This window comes from Rhagoletis pomonella, unplaced genomic scaffold (assembly GCF_013731165.1).
Source record: "Rhagoletis pomonella isolate Grant_MI unplaced genomic scaffold, Rhpom_1.0 Rhpom_scaffold_00007, whole genome shotgun sequence".
In the NCBI taxonomy this organism is placed as follows: Eukaryota; Metazoa; Arthropoda; class Insecta; order Diptera; family Tephritidae; genus Rhagoletis; species Rhagoletis pomonella.
In genome coordinates this window covers 59,846,539-59,866,692 of record NW_023458561.1, presented here as the reverse complement: position 1 = coordinate 59,866,692, position 20,154 = coordinate 59,846,539, and the positions used below count along the sequence as shown (strand labels likewise).

The 20,154-nt window shown below is 35.3% G+C and overlaps 3 protein-coding genes across 3 annotated transcripts in view; 2 read left to right on the top strand and 1 right to left on the bottom strand.

Moving 5' to 3' along the window:
- Positions 1-20,154, top strand: part of LOC118743202 (UDP-glucosyltransferase 2-like) — a 93,067-nt gene that overhangs the window by 17,860 nt on the left and 55,053 nt on the right. The window lies entirely within an intron of this gene.
- LOC118743205 (UDP-glycosyltransferase UGT5-like) lies at positions 6,748-8,645 on the top strand. The gene is made up of 5 exons (XM_036475762.1): positions 6,748-6,901; positions 6,972-7,068; positions 7,130-7,588; positions 7,654-8,132; positions 8,208-8,645. Exons 1-5 carry the CDS (start codon positions 6,857-6,859, stop codon positions 8,598-8,600), a joined length of 1,473 nt encoding a protein of 490 aa, XP_036331655.1. The 5' UTR covers positions 6,748-6,856; the 3' UTR covers positions 8,601-8,645.
- The window catches only part of LOC118743922 (UDP-glycosyltransferase UGT4-like), a 14,431-nt gene continuing 8,419 nt past the window's right edge, over positions 14,143-20,154 (bottom strand). Inside the window, exon 4 of the mRNA XM_036476682.1 lies at positions 14,143-14,175. Coding sequence (XP_036332575.1) covers positions 14,143-14,175 — 33 coding nt within the window. The remainder of the gene's footprint in view (positions 14,176-20,154) is intronic.

The following is a 20,154-nucleotide window of genomic DNA, read 5'->3' as shown; positions in this document are numbered from 1 at the left end:
CTATTTGCTCGATGTAGCTGCTCTGGTTTTGGCTGTTGCGGTAGCAATAGTCGGAGCTTCTGTTCTGTCACTGCGTTGGCTTTTGAGGAGGTTAAGAGGTGGAGAGAGTAAACAAAAAGTACAATAAAAAAAAGATTACACGAATCTCGCTATTGTCAAAGGGGCATCCAATAAAATATATATATATGTATATGTATATATACATATGTATATAAGTAGTAAAAATATGTTTTTTGTTTATCCATACATGCATAAATAGCAGTAAATGAGGTAGATTTGCTAGAGGGATCTTCTCGCTTCTGCGTGAAACAACAACACAATCCAAAAGGAAGTGTAGTGGTGTCTCCTTGACAGTGTCACAGAAGCGACATAGATTGCTTGGCCAGATTACTAGGTGAGCGCTTAACCTACAATGGCCCGTCAAAAATCTGCAGTGATTCTTATTTTCTCTTCAGGGATGCCCATAAGTGTACTGTATCTTTGCAGATTGTACCCCCCTAGTAAATTTTTTTTTTTATTGACGAAGTTAGAACTTGTCAAAACTTAATTAAAAATACAGATATCGTCGATGTTTTTGCAAAACCGCCCATCGACCAGTTGCGAAACCGCCTAAATCGCTGTTGTGGCAAAAATGAGCTTTGGTAGCCCTGAACTCCAGGCATCGAGATTTACGCATAAAAATCGTTATTGAAACAACATATTTGTAAAATAATAGCTAGAGAAAACATAGCCTCTTAAAGCAATGCCTTCAAAAAAAACCGCTCTTTCGCTCTCTTGTAAAATTTGTCAGAATACAGAAAAATGTATAGTAATCAAGGTACATTGAACAGGTAGTATCAGTAGAGCAGCTGAATTGATTTATTTTCAAATTATTTAGTCTCGAAAATGTCAAATATTTTTAATTTTTTCTCACAAAAATTCTGAATTGTTAAAATCCATTTGCATGTGAAACCTTTTTCCATACAAAACAAGCGATTGAATAGCAGCTTTTGGAACGTTCGCCCAACTCAGCAGCACGACCGCTGATTACTGGGCCTTGCAAAGGATGGATCAATGCTTCGAGAAGCAAACAAATTTACTAGGAAAGAAAGTTGCATAAATTTTTATTTTTTCCAATTTAAATTTTTTATTTTTTATAATTTTTTGTATTTTACATGGCACGCTTTGATTTAGAAGAAAAAATTCAGAACAGTTTTTGACACTTTCGATACCAGAAGCAACAACAAAATACACGCAAATGTTGTTTTTGCTCTACTGATACTACCTGTTTAATGTGCTTTGATAGTAATTCATAAATTTAGAACGGTTGGGCCGATTTGGCTAAAAATTTGGAAAATTGGAAAAATCTAAAATTGATTTTTTTATATGAAATTTTGTGTGCAATTCCTTCGGAATGGCATTCAAATGGAAATTTAGAAAATTCTAAGTGGAAAACTCGAAAAAATCAGGATATTTTTTCTGATAGATGCACCAGATACCGATCTATTCCAAAAACTTTTATTGATGGTCCGATTTGCTTGAAATTTGATACCTTATTAAAGATATGCGTAGAATAGAACCGAGTCATTGTTTCACAGTTCGAAAGGTGTTTGAAGGCGGCGCAAACATGCGGGTATTGGCTATTTAACAATACTTATTACACAGGGTAACAAAAATGATAAAAATTGTATGCAGCAAATGTTGACGCTATTTTTGCCGAGTTTTTGTGTGCTGATTATGAATCCGTAAGCATAAGGTTTCCATCAGCTCCAGTTTTTGAGAAAAACGAGGTCAAAGTGTCAAAAATTCGCGATTTTTCAATATTTGAGAAGCTCTAGCAAAGAAACAAAAAGTAATAGAACCTTTCACTTAGACCTAAATTAAAGCTACAGCTCTCGAATACTATCCTTGCAAATTCCTGCACCTTTGCTTGATGGTCACTTATACTCATTTGTTGAAGAGGAATAATTGATTTTGGGAAGTTTGAGTACCTACCGCAATCAAGCAAAGGGTGATAAAGCCTTCCACTTAGGCTTAAATTAACTGGTTTTCTAACTTCAATCCCTGAAAAACCTTTCCTACACCTTGACCCTAAGGTCACCTATAGTCAGTACTTTTAGGGATGGTAGTCTGTGGTTTTAATTTAAGCCTAAGTGGAAGGTTCTATCACCGTTCGTTTCATTGCTAGAGTTTCTCTAATATTGCGAAAAACGCGATTTTTTGACACCTTACCCACATTTTTCTCAAAATCTGGAGCTGAGGGAAATTTTATACTTACGGATTCTTAATCAGCACAAAAAAGCCTATCAAAATCCGCTTCAACATTTGCCGCATCAAAATCGGTGTTGCTCTGTGTTACCTACACTAATTATATAAAGAGAAGCTCCTTCTTTTTATAAGAGGTGATCTCGCGAACGGCTGTAGCGATTTTTTGAAATTTTGGACGCCTACTGCAGACTTTCGATATTTTAAGGGAGCGTCACCCACACATCGAATTTTCATACCGTATATCTCTGGAAGTATTTGTGGTAGTGTCCTGGAAATTGGTATAGAGATTTTGGGGCTACTGGAAAAGGGACGTGGCGCTTTCCAAACCTTTACCTATCTGTAAATATATATACCCAGAATACAGTGTTTTTTTCGTAATACATTTTTTTTATTTTTTTATAAAAATACTAGCAAATGCCCGCTTGCGCCTAATAAGATTTTTTGCATTGGCCAATACAAAAATAGCGTTTAAAATCAAAAGCAGTCTGTAAAGTAAACATTTTTAGTTTAAATTGAAACGACTAAAGAGCGGAATCCTCCTCACTCATATGTTAAGAATAGTAGCGCTGTGATTCCGTATGAAATACTACCGATGGTCTTGTTTCCACCTATGACATCTCTGCCAAGCGTGCGTTATATTCTTCTACGATTTTGCAACTTCAGCATTGGTCCGATGTGCCATGTAAGCCAATAAAAGTCCTTACAAGGCAACTCTAGAGCACAGATGAGCGTTTTCAATTATAGGAGGGCCAAGAATCCTCGCTGTCCCATAGGATGAAAAGTTTTCCCGTGCATTGGCTAAATGAGTCGTGTGATCTCTTGAATACCGTTAATGAAGCCATTGTTATACCTACCGGGTTCCTTCTTGGTAGGGTTGGCAGATTTTTTTTTGCGCGAAATCAGTACGTTGGACTTTTTCACGTTAAAAAACGCAGTACTTTTCAGTACATTTTGGTTCAAAGCTAAATTATGAGTGTAAGTAACAGATAATACTTTAAAACGCCAGAGTAGGTACTTGTTTTTAACAATATTTTGGTATAGAAATAAAAAACTAATTCATAAAAAAATAAAAGTGTTATTCATTTTATCATGAGTGTACGCCTCCTTGTACACAGAAGCCAATAAATTATTTTGAATAGCAATAATGAGATCATTTCCATCTTCAGTGTTTAAATAGTCAAAAAACTCTATACATACATTTCATTTCAAAATTACTTTTAATATGAAGTTCACTTTAAGTAATTTCAATTAGAATAGGGCTGACAGACGTCCTGGTTTTCCAGGATATGTCCCGATTTAGACAAATTGTCCTGGTGTTAACAAGCTATCTATACCAAATGTATACAAAGCTTTGCCCGTAAGCAGGCCGATGGCCACCATCGTCCACCCATAGATTGCTGCTCTAAATGCTCTAAATGCTAGGTCTTCAAGAGTTACAATGGCCAATATTGCCTGAGTTCTTAGAAAAATTGATTTTGGCTCAGTTGAGCTGCTAGGATGTTCACTGACTGGTTTGCAATGAAAACTATTAGTTAAATAACAGAAAAGCATTATCGATCTTTGATAACAGCAACCAAAGAAATCTTATCTTATAGTTTATCAACGTAAAGCATGCAAATCGATTACAAAATTTCTTCCTTAAATAAATAGTGATTGCTAAATTCAAGTTTAGGTAGAACGGCGCACAAAGTTCTCAACGCGTTGTGGCCTGGAGCAGACTAAGCAGGCTAAGCAGACAAAAGTAAAAATTGTGAATAAGTGAAGTGAGAGTGGTGCAAAATAAGAATGGTAATTGCACTTTTACGTGGTTGTGATTTTACTAAGTATAAAATTTTCGTATGTAATTATTATGCGATGTTTTAGTAGGATTATCATTTGTGCCAACCGCCGCGAATCGGGCATGCCCAGTAAGGGCAAGTCCTTCTTCACCTGGGGCTGGACAATTGTCAATTCTGGCAACTATCTTGCAAGCTTTTTTCTGTTTTTCGAAAGGCGAACTGAAAGAACTGCTAACGATGAGCGTTTGACTAACTCTGTTTGTCTTTTAGCAATGCATTTATAAAAATTTACTGAATTATAAAAGAAATATGTTTTATTTAAAAAAAAAATAGTTAAAAAATTAAAAGAAAATCAAATTAACTAAATTTAATAATAAAAGATACAAATAAGGTGAATTCCTTTAGAATTGAATGAAATTAAATAAAAAATATTTATCTCTTAAAAACAATAAGATTTAAAACTTAAATGGTAATTAAATTAATAAAGAAGTTAATTAAAAAATAAAAATAAACCATAAAATAAGTTGCTAAACACTAAATGAAGTTAAAATGTATTTAATTTTCTTTTCAAAATTATAGATTCTGAAAGTTAATAGAAACTTAAATTAAACCAAGTAATTTTTAAGCAAAAAAACACAACCGACTTCAATTCTCATACATATAAAAATTTAGGTGTACTGTTAATCTTTTCGTGAATGAATTATCGCAATCGGCTGACGTGATCCAAAGCTATGCGGTAACATACATACATAAAGAAAAAAGAAATCCGCTAGATGAGTATTCGAAGCTCGGATTTCTAGATAGGTTTGTGCAGAGATCATGCTTTCATTCAAAAAAGTTTTTTACCATGAAAGCTGGCGAGAAGACTTTCGCGCCAGAATAAACCAAATCTTTAAACTATTTTTGCTACTTTACTTCAGTTGTCTTGCAAAAGACTTGCAGCTATCTTAGCCAGAATTGCACTGTTAGTCTTTTAATTTTCCAAAATTGAACTGTCAAACAGTGACGTGAGTACTGAGGCCGTACTTTAGTCACTTTATTTTGTCTTTGGTCACATTCATCCCTTGCAAAATATGTATTTAGCCGTCAGATGGCGTTGAAGTCGAATTATTAATTAAACTTCGTATTTATGGTCCGAGGTCCGACGCCCTAAATGTGATCTACGTCCGCTTGGACTAATTGCTCGAAAGGCTGGCAGTCATTGCAGCAGTAAGAACCGAAAAAATCAGTTCATGGATTCATACATATTGTCGGTGATACTGCAATACGTGCAATGTCACTTATTACCTCTGGTACTTAATTGATCTGTTATCTGTATCTGATCGCTTCTGGCAATCGTTCATCTTCATCACCTTTGGCTTTGGCAAAGGTAAACAGTTTTGTCATTCGTTTATTAGGGTGTAACGATTTGCATATGCATTCCGGTGCAAGTAAGAGACCAACTAAGTGTCAAGGGTACCAATAGACATGGACCGCTTTGCAGTATCGCCGACGATATGTAAAAGATCCCACAGCTGTATTAGCCAATAACTTAGCCCTAAGGGTACGTATAAACAAAAAGTGGAGGCGAGCTGGAGTGAAGCCCTTCCAAAATTTCAAATTCTCCTTATCTCTGCTGCTTGCTGACTCGAAAACGCCCTTTTTCAGAATTTGGATAAAATGGGCCCTATCTTAATATAAATTAAATCGGTGGGCGACAAAACTCTACGTACAGAGAATTTTTTTGGCAATTCATTAATGCAAAGTTTTCATGCTAATTTTTTTTTCGTTAATGTTTCAAGTTGGTAAAAATTCGCGTTGATTATCTTTGTCAAACTCAAATAAAAAATATTTTAAATTTCATTAGGATATACGAACACAAAGAAAAATATTTTCGTTGGATAAAAAACTTGCCTGGGTTTTTCAAATGACCTTCAAAGGGCGAGGTTATATTTTTTTGTTATTTTTTGACCTGCAACAGTACGGGAAATAATGCCCGCGGGTGTTATTCTGTTCTCTGCATGGGCTATTTTCAGGTCAAAAAAGAAAAATATTGAAAACCACTCGGATTTCTGAGTGCGCGTGCCCTTATTTTCTCGCTTTCTCTGCCTAAGTAAATGTACGAGAAATTCAGAATCGTATACTAAGGTCTTACTCATATCGTACAGGTGTACCGTTTCATAAATTTATTGCTTTTTTGATGAAAGTGCTTGTAAACCAACTAATTATGCCGATAACAATACAGATATTGATAATGTTCACATATTAAGATTTGAGTTATTTAATTTATTACCATCTTAAGTCAGGTATTATAACTTGCATATACACATTAGAGTGGTCCAACAAATTTTTTTTCGAGATAGGGTTTGGGGCACCTTCCAAAATTTTTCCTCTTGCCGAAAGAGGTGCTGGTAACAAACTATACGTTTCTAAATATAAATTTCGGGGATTCTTATGATGCTCATATTTTACTCTAGAAGTATTGTGTACATTCGGGTATACTAATCAAACAATTGGTTATGCAACATAAAGATATTTCTAATTTAAATTATCTAAAAAATATTACAAGCTTCAGTTGTCATGGCAACAGTAGCATTTTATAAAAATTACCAACGTTTTTGCCAAGGCCCCGGTTTCTAGGAAGACATTCTCTCCCCCATACAAAAATTGGACCACTCTAATGTACATACATATCTACTATAACTTCAACTTTTTTTCTGCTATATCCCATCCAGTATACAAAGATTCTCGTTGGCATTTTCGCATTCGCTGTGCTGTCGGCTCAAGCACCTTTAATAGATGGCGCCAGAATACTTGCAGTCTACACATATCCAGCCAGAAGCCACTTCCAAATGCATCGAGCTCTGATTAGCGAGTTGGTGAAACATGGCCATCAGGTAAGAGCAGCGTTACCTTTTATATTTTAATATATGAATTTAAACGCCTTCGGGGTCAATTCACCATTAGATAACTATGATAACCGCAATTACGCTGGAACCACTCAAATTGGGTAGCAACTACACAGAGATACTCATTGAACCAGAGATTGATAGCACGCAGCTTAGTATTTTATGACCTATTCAAACATTTACAATTAAAATTAATTTAAACCTTTCTCCTTTCAGTAATTGAAAAAACCGGAATAAAATCTGTATTCGAACTAAAACTTAGCCTATCGTTTTATTTCGAACTCCTAAAGTATGTAACTGTGATCACTAATGAACATGCGCTAAAGCAACCAAAAGTTCAGGAAATTATTAATGCTAAACAAACTGAAGGCGTTTACGATTTGCTGCTGGTAGAACAGTTGCATCAAGAACCCTTTCTCGCCTTGGCTCACATCTATAAAATACCCGTTGTCAGCTCCGCCACATTTGCGCACCAAAGTTACTTTAGTCAAATGTTCGGCTATGTGACACCGTGGTCGTATGTACTTACGGAATTTTTACCATTTTCTGATCGCATGAACTTTTTGGAACGCGCTGTGAATAGCTTTTGCTCACTTCGCCTTGATTTGTTTCGTGAATTCGAGTATTTTCCGGCAATGGATGCGCTTGTGCAGAAATACTTTGGATATTTGCCAAGTAAGAGGTTAAATTTATGAGTGACAAGAAGAGAATTCCCGACATTTGTTTATAACTTTTAACAGTTAAATTCCCCAGTGTTTCGGCGATGGAGAAGAATCATTCTGCCATGTTGATCAATAGTTACACGCCTTTAGCGAACGCGATGCCTAAAATGGACAACATGGTTTATATTGGTGGCCTACATATCTATCCAACAAAGCCACTTCCCACCGATTTACAGAAATTCTTAGATGACGCAGAACATGGTGCTATTTACTTCAGCTTTGGTACAATGATTAACTCCAAGGACATGCCAGCAGAAAAGCTAGACATATTTCTCAATGTCTTCCGCCAGTTGAAGCAACGCATTTTATGGAAATTCGAAAACGACAGCATACCAAATTTACCAGCTAATGTTATGATTAAGGACTGGTTGCCACAGAATGATATCTTGGCACACCCTAATATGCGCGCTTTTATCTCCCATGGAGGACTCTTTGGCTTACAAGAAGCCGTATATCATGGTGTCCCAGTGGTGGGCATGCCTTTCGTATTCGATCAGGTGAACTGAATATGAGCACAAAATACCAATATATAGGTACTAATTTCTTTTTACTAATGTTCTTTTCTTCCCCAGCTATTAAACACGAAGAAAGCTGAAATGGCTGGATATGCAGTTACTTTGGATTTCCATACGACCACACATGACGATTTGAAGAATGCTCTGGAGGCGGTGCTTTTCAATCCCAAATATCGTGACACTTCCAAACGGTTCTCGCATATTTTCCGCGATCGTCCAACTGGTCCGCGAGAGACGTTGCTCTATTGGATCGACTATGTGATACGCCACAATGGTGCGCGACATCTGCGCGCTGCTGGCATGGATTTGACATGGTACCAGTTCTATTTGCTCGATGTAGCTGCTCTGGTTATGGCTGTTGCGGTAGCAATAGTCGGAGCTTCTGTTCTGTCACTGCGTTGGCTTTTGAGAAGGTTAAGAGGTGGAGAGAGTAAACAAAAAGTACAATAGGGAAATAAATTACACGGATGGTCTCGTTCTTGTCAAAGAAACATCCAATAAAAAATTTAACGGTAGTAAAAATATGTTTCATTTATCCATACATGCGTAAATAGCAGTAGATTAATTAGATTTGGTTGACGCCTGGGGTAATGCTCTGCTAACGAGCGGAGGTCAAGCATAATAAATAAAACGCTGTGTTAAAATCAAACCCATACGCACACATGTGCTACGTGCCGGCCCATGAGGGATATAATTGCAACGTTAGCGGAGCAACAGCGGAGCAAAAACACGATGATAGATAGATAGATTGATAGATATGTAGATAAGATAAATGACGCTATAAATTTGAGAATAAAGCATGGAGCAGGGATTAAATGTGCATCTCCCCTGGCCTGAGATGCCATATGCTCCTCTCCCTTTTCCGAAAAACAGAAGGAGGTGTAATTATGTCTCCTTCACAGAGTCACAGAAGCAGCATAGGACGCTTGAGACCAGATTCCTAGATGAATGATCTCTAAACTTACAATAGCCCGTCAAAAAACCTGCAACGATTCTTGGTTTCTCTTCAGGTTCAGGTTTCTCTCTGCAGGAACCAGCAAATTAAATATTATATCATTTCAAGATGCGCATTATTGAATTTACCGTAGTTTCGTTGAAGTTTATAGTAAGATGAGCTACGTTTCTGATTGATTTTAATGGGGCGTATTTTGGTTTTCGTACGAATCGAAAATTTTGAATTTTTGTATAGAAAATTATAGGACAATTTCATGATTTTCGATTCGTACGAAAACAAGAATACTCCCCAATATTTTTTCCCCTCAATGTCGGTGGCGTCACACTTAATCTATTTGAAATTTGCAACAAAAAGTTTTTGGAAGTACTAGGCTATCATAAAAATAGTTAGATATGTATGTAGAGACGGTTTATAAGGCCCATAACATTAATACTTTGCCTCGATAAGATACTCTTAGGTAGTATAAACAATACCCTTCGTTTATTGGTAGATACATACTTTAGTGTAGGTCTAAATTTAATCTTTAGTTTTCATTGACTTTGACTTTTCGGACTTTGTAATCGAATATGTTTAAATACTTCCGAAATTGTGTACCATGCATTACAAGTACATTTGTGTAACGAGAAGGTACTTTTAGTTCGGCGACATTTCGATCATTAGTATCAGCAATAAAAAGTAATCTAGAATGCTAGAAGTGTGCGAAAAATTGATTATACAATTCTCACCTTAAATAAATGCCGACGGAAATATTTAGATTTAATAGTAGGACATTGATAGTTTTCAGAGTGTGGTGGGCCCAAGCAGTCAAAGCTTAACGAAGTTAAATTAATTAGTTTAGAAAAGTATATGTGCACCTTTGTTACTGCTGAATAAGAATGGTGATGACACTTTTACGATTATGTTTTAACTGAGGATATATACATACATACATACATATAAATACAGAGGTAGGTGCTCGAAGTGTTTCAAAAAATAAGTGCTATAATTTTGTCTATTTTTTTTTTTTAAGAGCATCATTTCGTCGTTAAGACTAGTCATACTTGTAAGGTCATAAATCGCAAACATGTTACCCGAGGACATCCCAACTAATACAGCCCTGCGCTGATTTGCATTTACATATATTTATCTTTATTTCCTTCCTAATGTTTGTATTCATACAGTGTTCAGTTAACTATCTTTCTCATATGCACACATGAACTGTCGAATGAAATTCAAAACTGAAATGAATCAATAAAAAAGTAACCACTTAACAGTCATCCTTACGGGTCAGAAGTCAGATCGGAGCCGCGTAATAGTAAATTCAAGGGAATTTCACAACTTGAATTTGTGAACAAGTGCGATAGTAGAGTGCCGGGGGTTACTTAAAAGCGAAATTAAAAAAGAAACACGTAAGAGAATAGACAGAAAGCGCCGCGAAATGTAAATCGACGATGTATGTAGCCAGTATTGGTAAAGCATGAAAATACGTGTACGAATGAACAAGTATTTGACAGAGCATTTTGAATGCCGAGTGCTGCGCATGTGCCTAGAGTGTTCGTCCGATACCACCATGTACTCGATGCCTGTACTCATTGAAAGCATCGAGCAGAATACTCGATGCTCCTTAGAGTCGCTAGGGAATACTCGATTCTACTTGTACTCGAAAGTACTCTGACAAGAAAATTTCAGTTCAACGTTTACAATATAGCCACATACAGTGAAGAAAGGATTACGAAGAGCGGAAAAATGTCTTTTGATATTCTCTTATTTTGAAATGGGATTGCTTGAAAGTGCTGAAACTTACTTGCTTAAGTGCTTAATTTAAGTGCTTACTTGTGTTTGAGTCTTCTGTTTCAAAACGATGCTTCCGAAACTCACACGCTGGCTCCACATCCTGCCCTAATTACGACTTTTTTTTCCATTTTCAAGCGTTCATTTAGTTTTAAGCCTAGAAAAATCGAGTGTTTCACATCTTGATTCGTTTTTTTTTTTGTTTAAAACTACAACACAGACCAAGTTTTAGTGGATTTTCCTAAATTTAGCAATCAAGTAAATACTTCCACTTTGTACTCGATACCCATGAAGTACTTGCACACTCGTATCGAGGTACAAAAAAATACTCGGTACTTGGTAGACGTACTCGAGTATATACTTCCAAGTACTGGTATCGGAACATCACTAACCAACAGACCATATGCGTGCAGCCTGTGTGAAGGACAGCTTCGATGCTGCAATTAACCGCGATAAAGGCGGCTTACATCGAACAGTAATACACTTTTCTAAAAATTTGACTACTCTTTATGATGAAGTGATGTTTTTTAATAAAAAAAAAAATAGACAAAATTATAGCTTTTTTAATTGGTAACACTTCGAGCGCATACAAAGTGTAATACGAAGACGAAGTTGAATGTGTGGATACGAATAGGAAGACGAATTCGATTACGACAACGACGCTGAATACGAAGACGTACATATATCAAGATGAATTCGAATACGAAGAGGGATACGAAAAAGATGACTTATACAAAGGCAAAAAATTCTCGATACACTTAAAAAAAGAATCGAATGGGAAGTTGTTTACACAAATTTCGTAATTAGGTAAGGATGAAGCGATACGACTAGGTACGTACTCGATACTTTTCGTTCGATACCAAGTAATTTTAGTAGCGATTCTTTTGGACCAAGTACTAAGTAGGTATCGCAAAAAATACTAAGGCAAATTTTGCTTCGGAATTTTTTCCTTGAATGGTATTCCTAATATGAATATGCGGATTCAATTAGACAAGATTTGACATGATGAAGCAAAAGAAAAAAATATTTTTCTGACTTTGACGTTCTTATTTCGACGTTTTGTCATTTAATGTAAATTACATTTGAATAAAAAATTTATTGAAAATCGTTTTCAAATGACTTTTGATATTGAAATAAACCGCCTCCAAAATATATAAGTATGCCATTGGGGTGGTCCAAAAATGCATGTGGAAAAGTAAAGTGGGAATTATTATGCGCTCAACCCATAGGATCGGAAATGGTATAGAATTCTAAAAAAATCAATATTTTTCTATCGGAAAACCATTTTCATCTGCAAAAGATTCCCTGTAATAAATCCCAATTGTTTATTTAACCATTTTTTCATCGCAACTGTAATTTATAGGTCCGCCAAAAATCCACAAATCGTTAGTATTAAAAAATGGTTAAATAAATAACTGGGTATTATTATTGAAAGTCTCCTGAAGAGAACCAGAGTTTTCCGATCGAAAAATATTGATTTTCAAGAATTCTATACCATTTCTACGAAAAGCTGTTTAAAAATAATTGGAAAGTTTTGAGCGCTTGAGTGACCTCTAAATATTTTTTGATTTCAAAATAAAAAATGGGTATACTTTTTTCGATATAGACAATCCTAGGGGGTGAGAGCATTAAAATTCTGACTTTACTGTTTTTGGACCACCCTAATGTACAATAGCACTAATGTGTAATAGCACACTTCAAAGCTATGAACGTCACATATATTTTCTCAAATGCAATTGCAAATTATTGCTTGTCTTGCATTGACGGTCAGATCTGCATAGTTGGTTCCCACTCCTAATGGCTGCTTAATTGCCAGCGAAAACCGCGAGTAGGCTTCAAAGTCGAAATACTAAAGGAATGGGAGACTTGCTCGGTTTTTGATGAAAACAAGAAAAGGGGTAGGCTGCAAAGCCCAATACAATAAGCCTTTATTATAAACTCACCTTGACTAAACCTTTTAGGTCCCAATAATTGTCATAGGTCTCTGGGCGTTGGCTACACTGTCGGCTCAAGCACCTACTACTGATGCAGCTAGAATACTTGCAGTTTTCATATTTCCGGCCAGAAGCCACTACCAGATGCATTGAACAGTTATTAGCTCACACAGCATTTATATGACGCTAACCCCATTTATGGTTAATCCACAATTAGGTCACCATGATCACCGCACACACACTAGAGCCACTCAAACTGGGGAGCAACTATACTGAGATACTCATTGAACCGGAGTTCGATAACTGGAAGCATAGTGAGTTTTTTTTTTATTTCTTGACCCAACTCATACTGCTGCCGGGCATTTACTTATCATTCGTTGCAGTTAATAGCAAAGTCGGAGTAAAATCAAACTATGAATTAGGAATCCGTCTACCATGGCGTACCCGTATTAGGTATGTCGTTCTTCTTCGATCAGGTAAATTGAAACAAAGACCTAAATTTATATATTTTATTCAAACACTGTAATTTCTTTCTAACTCGAGTCCGTTGCTTCACCAGCAAATAAATCTGCTGAAAGCTGAATTTTCTGGATATTCCGTTGCTTTGGATTTTCGTAGACTTAGGCAGTCTGCACACGGTTCGTATAGCTTTAGCCGCGTATAAAATTTTTTATGCAGCAACGATTCCTCTACGCCTCAAGATCTGCACACGAAGCAACTTCAAAGCGTCAATGTATCAGGCAAAAAATGTTAAGTGATGCCAAATTATTATTTCTTTAATTAATTTTCAGTTATTTTTCTATTATTGTTTTATCGTTTTTGTTTTATGAAATGCATGCACGCACACGTATGTAATACGCGTCTAAAGCTATGCGACCCGTGTGCAGACTGCCTTACACTCTACTGGTACTCTATGGGATCGACTATGTAATACGCCACAATGGCGCAAGTCATTTGCGCGCTGCTGGTATGGATTTAAAATGGTACCAATTCTATTTGTTGGATGTGGCTGCTCTGGTCATGGCTGATGTGGCAGTCGCTGTCGGAGTGTCTGTTCTGTCAATGCGTTGGCTTTTAAAAAGGATGAAAGGTGGAAGTAGTAAACGAAAAGTACAATAAGAAAATAAATTAAACTCACATTCTCGTTTTTTTTTGTCAAACAAACTTCTAAGGGCCGTTTTCTCAAAAAACATGTAACTTTAAAGCTCACTTTATATTTAAAGGTTGCATTAAAATTTATTATTGTGTCTAATGTAAAGCATTTTATTATGGGTTTTAAATTGGTTTACAACCAAGAAACATACATACTTCAAGACCCTATAATAGAAATGCTTTACTTGAGACATAGCTCTATTTGTAATACAACCTTTAAATATAAAGTGAGTTTTAAATTTAAAGGTTACTTCAGAAAACGGCACTAAGAAAAGATGTACATACTATTATTTTATTATTATTTTCTTATTTTCTTTGGATACTATTATATAATCGAACTTCCATAACTGGAGTCACAATTACCAAAGAAAAACTTCGACTTATGAATACTTCGAATTTTTTTTTATGTTTATTACATTTTTTTTTTTGTTGAAAAAAAAACGTTTGAAATAATTATTTATTATATCAATTTATTCGAAATCATGTCCTAATAGAGTTTTCTTGGGAATTAAAATATTCGTATAACATATTTCCGTTATAGCTGGCTGTTTTTGGCCAGATATGAATCTGGGTCGTTTCGGTTACGTAGACCCGTAGACCCGACTGTCGTAGGAGAATTAAATGTATTTCTCTACATCTCTGCTTCAATATTGCCCCATTTAAGTATCTCTGCTAAAAGTCAATCAAAGACATTTTGACGATACTTTTGAACTTGGCTTTCTTCGTGTTTTGCCTAATCTTTTAAAATTTCTTTTGCATTTTCATTTTCTCCTACATATTTATTATTTAAAATTTGTCTTCTTTGACATACATGAATGCATGCTTTGATTGAGGTCGTAAAATGCTTATGCCTCGCTTTCAGGTTTTACATTCTCTGCGGCAAGTCTAGGCCACCATTCGTAAAATCCTATGTTTCTTCGTGCATAGTTTGACTGTACTAAATATAGCAGATACTACTGTCGATATGAGTTTTTTTATGGTGGTGGTGGTGGATGGTAACAATTTGTACACAATTAACCCCAAAATAAATTTGTTCCTCGAAAACAAACACAAAATCCACTTGTTTAACCAACTAGTAATATTCATGCGATAAGATTTAAATGTATATCCTAATAATAGTATAGTGGTAGGCTAATCTTTCTTTGCTATCAAATATGTTTATGTTAGCAGATCTTTTTAAACAAACTATTCTTAATGAGAAGGCAAATTTGATCATGAACTAAAATAAATGCCGACTTAAGTATTATTGTTTTATTAGTAGGCCATTCAAAGCACTCAGCGTGTCGTAGCCCGAAGGAACCAACAAATTCGTTAGTGGCGGTGCAGTATAGGAATGGTGATTATTTTCATGTTTTAACTATGAAGTTTCTATAAAAAATAAAAGCGGCTAAATTTTATGAGATATTTGAAATCTTTTTTTTTTTAAAAGCGTTGTGTGCCAATTCCAAATTATTTTACGTCAGAATCGCTCAAGCAGAAAAGCTTCATAAATGTATCGTCGTTTAAAGTACAAAACCGCGTATCAACAAAATGGAAAACCGCGTATGTGTGTGTGTTTTAGAAATTATTATCTGGAGGGTAAAAACACTCATATTTCAAAATGGTTCTCTTTTTTTAATAAAGCAATCACATTTCTGGCTAGTATATTTCAGGACGAATGGATAAGGATTGAGCCAAGAGCTTGTGTGAGCAAATCCAATTTTGTACTTTAAACGACGATAAAAGTTATTCTAGCCTATAAGACCTTATCGAGCGTGCTGTGTGAGTTGCAAAAGCCCAGCGTCAACGAACTGATTTAGACCTGGTAAGTCCCCAATAGACCAGGTTTTCAAATCGTGGATAGGAGCCACGAGAAGAGGATCGGCACTCACTAACTATTTGTCGACTTTAAAGCCGCTTTCGACAGCCGGAAAAGGAGTTGTCTTGTTTTGTCTTTTTAAGGCAGGGAGGGCAAACGCGGCTATCATGTATGCTGCTTAGGGCATCTAGTCCCGAGCACTTTTTGAGTCCCGCACTCGCGGGATTAAGCCGTCGGAATCCCGCGACCCAGGGATATAGTTTCATGTACGACCTAATTAAAATAAAACAAAATTCAGACATTGTAAGGGCACAAAAGATTTTAAAATTGGATTTTTTTGTGATTCTGACTAATTAAGTATGTACATTTTCAAATTGTTATATCTCGGGTTCTGCTCATCGTAGAGACTTCATCTTAACGCCGTTTTGAAGCTAAAGAAACAGGCTTAACATTCCTATATATATGATGGTCATGATTGTCCTAAAGTTATCTTAGCTATTAACAGTTGAACTTTTTGAAGTTGATTTGCATGGTGAAGACCAGTAAATTTAGGATCACTGCGTACGGCAGTGCGCGCGAGTGACGAAAGCAGCCACAGTAGCATGCTGAAATGACTCGCTTAAAGAGTGAAAATCTCTCAAATAACAAATAACTTTATTCGGTTTACAACCATAAAAAAATAAAATAAATTTGAACAATTTTGCAAAATTCGAATTTTTACAAGAGTTATTGTTATTAACTTTTTTTGGTGAATTTAGTAATCATTTATTATCTACTAGCCGTCATCGATTCGCCATCAGTTAGCGAGTGGCGAAAAGAACGAACTCAATGAGGTACAACCAAACTCGCTATTGTCTATCCGTGCTAGCTAACTTTGTTGTTGCTTTCACATGCAAAATTCTTCTTTAAGCGACCGGAACTCAAACATAGCGAGCGAGAAGTGGCGAATCGATGACGGCTACTGTTTCATAGCATGTAGCTTGCTGATTTTTTGCATGACAATATTTAATTAGACACGCTTTAGCCTGATTGTTGCAATTTTTCAATAAATTGTTGTTTTATACAAAATTTTTAATTTGTATGAAAACTTTTTATAAACAAATGGAAATATGTATTACTTCTCGATCAGATACTTTAATCGTTTACATTGAATATCAATCCTTACTCTATAACACATTATTAAAAAAAAAAACAAAACGGAAACTTGCGTGCAGTCAAAAGTTATAATTTTTTAAATATAAGAAAATACTTATTTATATTATATCAATAAATTATTAAACATTGGTACTTTTCAAAACGTTGGCATTGCGACGATCTATAATAAATTAAATACCCACTCACGGAATTGCGCAATTATTGACCGCATCTACGTCCGCGGAATAGCGCATTTTTTGTGCAACTCAATTGTGTAATTTTATTTTTCCAATTTTTTGTTCACTCCAGCTTGTAATTGCAAATTTTCGCCATATTCGAGTGTATGGAATGTAGGTGTAGGTTCTTATCATATTTATGTATTTATACATATCGATACCTAAGTATAAAAAATAATTTATCACTAAAAGTGAAAATCAACCAAAAATCAACAAAATAAAAGGAAAAATAAATAAAGCGACACAGAAATTTCACAATCATCCGAATGCAGCAGATACAGTCATTAATTTGAAAATTCCGAAAGTGCTCACAAGTCGCGCGAAGATTGTGTAATAATTGTGCAATTGTGTATTTACTGGGTACATTTGCCCCTTCAGCCGCCGATTATTCAAGGCAGGGGTGCTCAACGACAACAACGTCAATATCAATTACAACAACATCGTACTGGGAATTGCAAAAAATATTTCAACACCAAACTAAACAAATTAATGGTACAAGCACACAGCTGAGCAAATGCGTGCCAACTCGAGGCAGCAGTGAATGAATGTCGATCGATTTTTGTCCCGTTAGTTTTCTGGACCATCGTGAGTTACTGTCGAAAATTCAGAATATCTTGCCAACAAAACGCACTGAACTCAATGCAGAATAAATGCTTGAAACGATGCAAGCTTTTGAAAACCAATGGCCGAATGATATTGTGGGTGAATTCTCAGCGAACTTCGCGATGTGGGAAAGGTTAGAACACAATAGCATATTTTTGATATTTACTCTCTCCCTCATAATATTCGCACTCTTAATAAACTTTTTATGTTTGCAGCAGTGTTGTCACTTCAGAAACCAAATAGTGGTAGATTTTTAATAAAAACAGTAGTAGATCTCTAGAAACGTGTGATAGAATATTTGTAGTAACGTAAAAATTTGCCAAAAAAAGATATGTCAGGCCATGAAGTAGTATTCAAAAGTAGATAAACTGCATTCTTAGGTTTCTTCTATCGCGCCATTTGTTCGAGATATTTGCCTACTAAGGTTTTCATTTTTATTGCCTTAGCAGGTACATATGTACATAAATCTTTGTCATACAAAAGATCTTATTTCTAATTTTTGCAATAAGTTCTTAAGTGTTGTTGTCTGTAGAAATACTGTTTTTTAAGCAACTTCGCAGGCGTATTCTCAGGCGATGTCGAATCTCTAAGAAAATCGCCTCATGTAAGTGCAGATTATCCTTCACGCACGCAATATGAATTTAGAAACGCAGCACCTTCAGCTCTTCGACTAACACAAAATTCACAATAAATTTTCTTGACATTTTAATTCATATTGAGGAGAAAATGGACTGTTCAACCCTTAGGAACAAAAAAACAATTATCAAATTAGGTTAATAATTTTATTTCAGTAAAATTGTGGTAGTTTTTAACCGACTTCCAAAAAAGGAGGAGGTTATCAGTTCGTCGGAAAATTTTTTTTTGTTTGATGTATGTTACCGCATAACTTTGGACCACGTCAACCGATTTTGATAATTCTGCATCGGAAAGTTAGTGTCTCAGAGGTGGTCCCATACTAATCTGGTTTAGATCCGATCATTGGATCATGAAATATATATATATATTTTTATTTATATACAAATATATTTTTTGTTTAGTCGGTTTTTTTTTTGCTAAAAATTACTTGTTGAAAATATGTGGTAGTTGTGGTAGAATTTAATAATGACCCGGAATATGGTAGATCTACAACAATTGTGGTAAAGTGGCAACACTGGTTTGCAGGCATCGTTCAAAAATTCCGGTGGAAAAGAGAGCAAAATCATTTATTGATGCTCTCAATAACTGCAACAAACAATTGTACTAATCCATACATCGGTTGCTACAAATTTGCGCATTTTTTTCCGTGTAGTGGCTTCAAGCGAACGCTCGTTTTCAATCTGCGCAGATTGAAAACTTACATATCTACGAAGTAAAACAGGCGAAGATCGATTAAACGGGCTAGCGTTGTTGAACGTGCACCGAGACGTCGAAGTAACGAACGAAAATTTTATCGATATTATTTAAAAAAAAAAACCAAGAAAATTGGATATAATGTTATAAAATAAAACATTGTTAAATATTGTGACAAAAATTATTCTACTAATGGTTGCGAAAAATTAATTTAATAAAAATACAAATCAATATCAGGTTCATAAATATTTAGGTAATTTTTAAGCAAACAACACATCCGACTTCAATTCTCATATGCAAATTTAAGAGTACCGTTAATTTTTTCATGATCCAATAATCGGATCTAAACAAAATTACGGGACGACCCATGAGGTGCCATCTTTCCGATCAAAAAAAGAATTATAGAAATCAGTTCACGTGGTCTAAAGTTATGCGGTAGCATATATCAAATTGAAAAAATATTCCTACGAATTGATAACTTCCCCCCTTTTTTGGAGTTGGCTAAAAATGTTTAAGTTCTTTGTTGATGTTATGTAAATAAAGAGCAATTTATGAAACTTTAAAAATTCTATTTATTTATTATGTACTGTACATAAAACTTGCATAAATGTATTTTAAGAGCATATTATCTGAAGCGAATTTTCAGTATTTTCTGGTGATATATCTATAGAAGTATAAACCCCTCCCAAAATATATTGCTGGGTGCGCCGCTGAGATCAGCACATTTTTCAGTCAGTTGAACAAATTCGACTTTCTTTACACACACTTTCAGTATTACACAATTACTTATTAAATCAGAATGTATTGAAACGCTTTCAATATTTATTAAAAATATATCAAAACAAGCAATACATTATTAACGATTTCTCTGCGAAAGAATTATGTGTTAGCGAGCCAAGGGCTGTTCAGGTAGTTACTCATATCTGTTATCTTAATTATATCCAACGAAGTAAAAAAAACCCGAGTGCGAGTAGTCCCTACGCGCGGAAGAAGTGAAACTTAATTGAGGAAATGCCAGAAAGAAAGAAATGTGCGATATACATATTCATCTTCATCTTCATCTTCATCTTCATCTTCATCTTCATCTTCATCT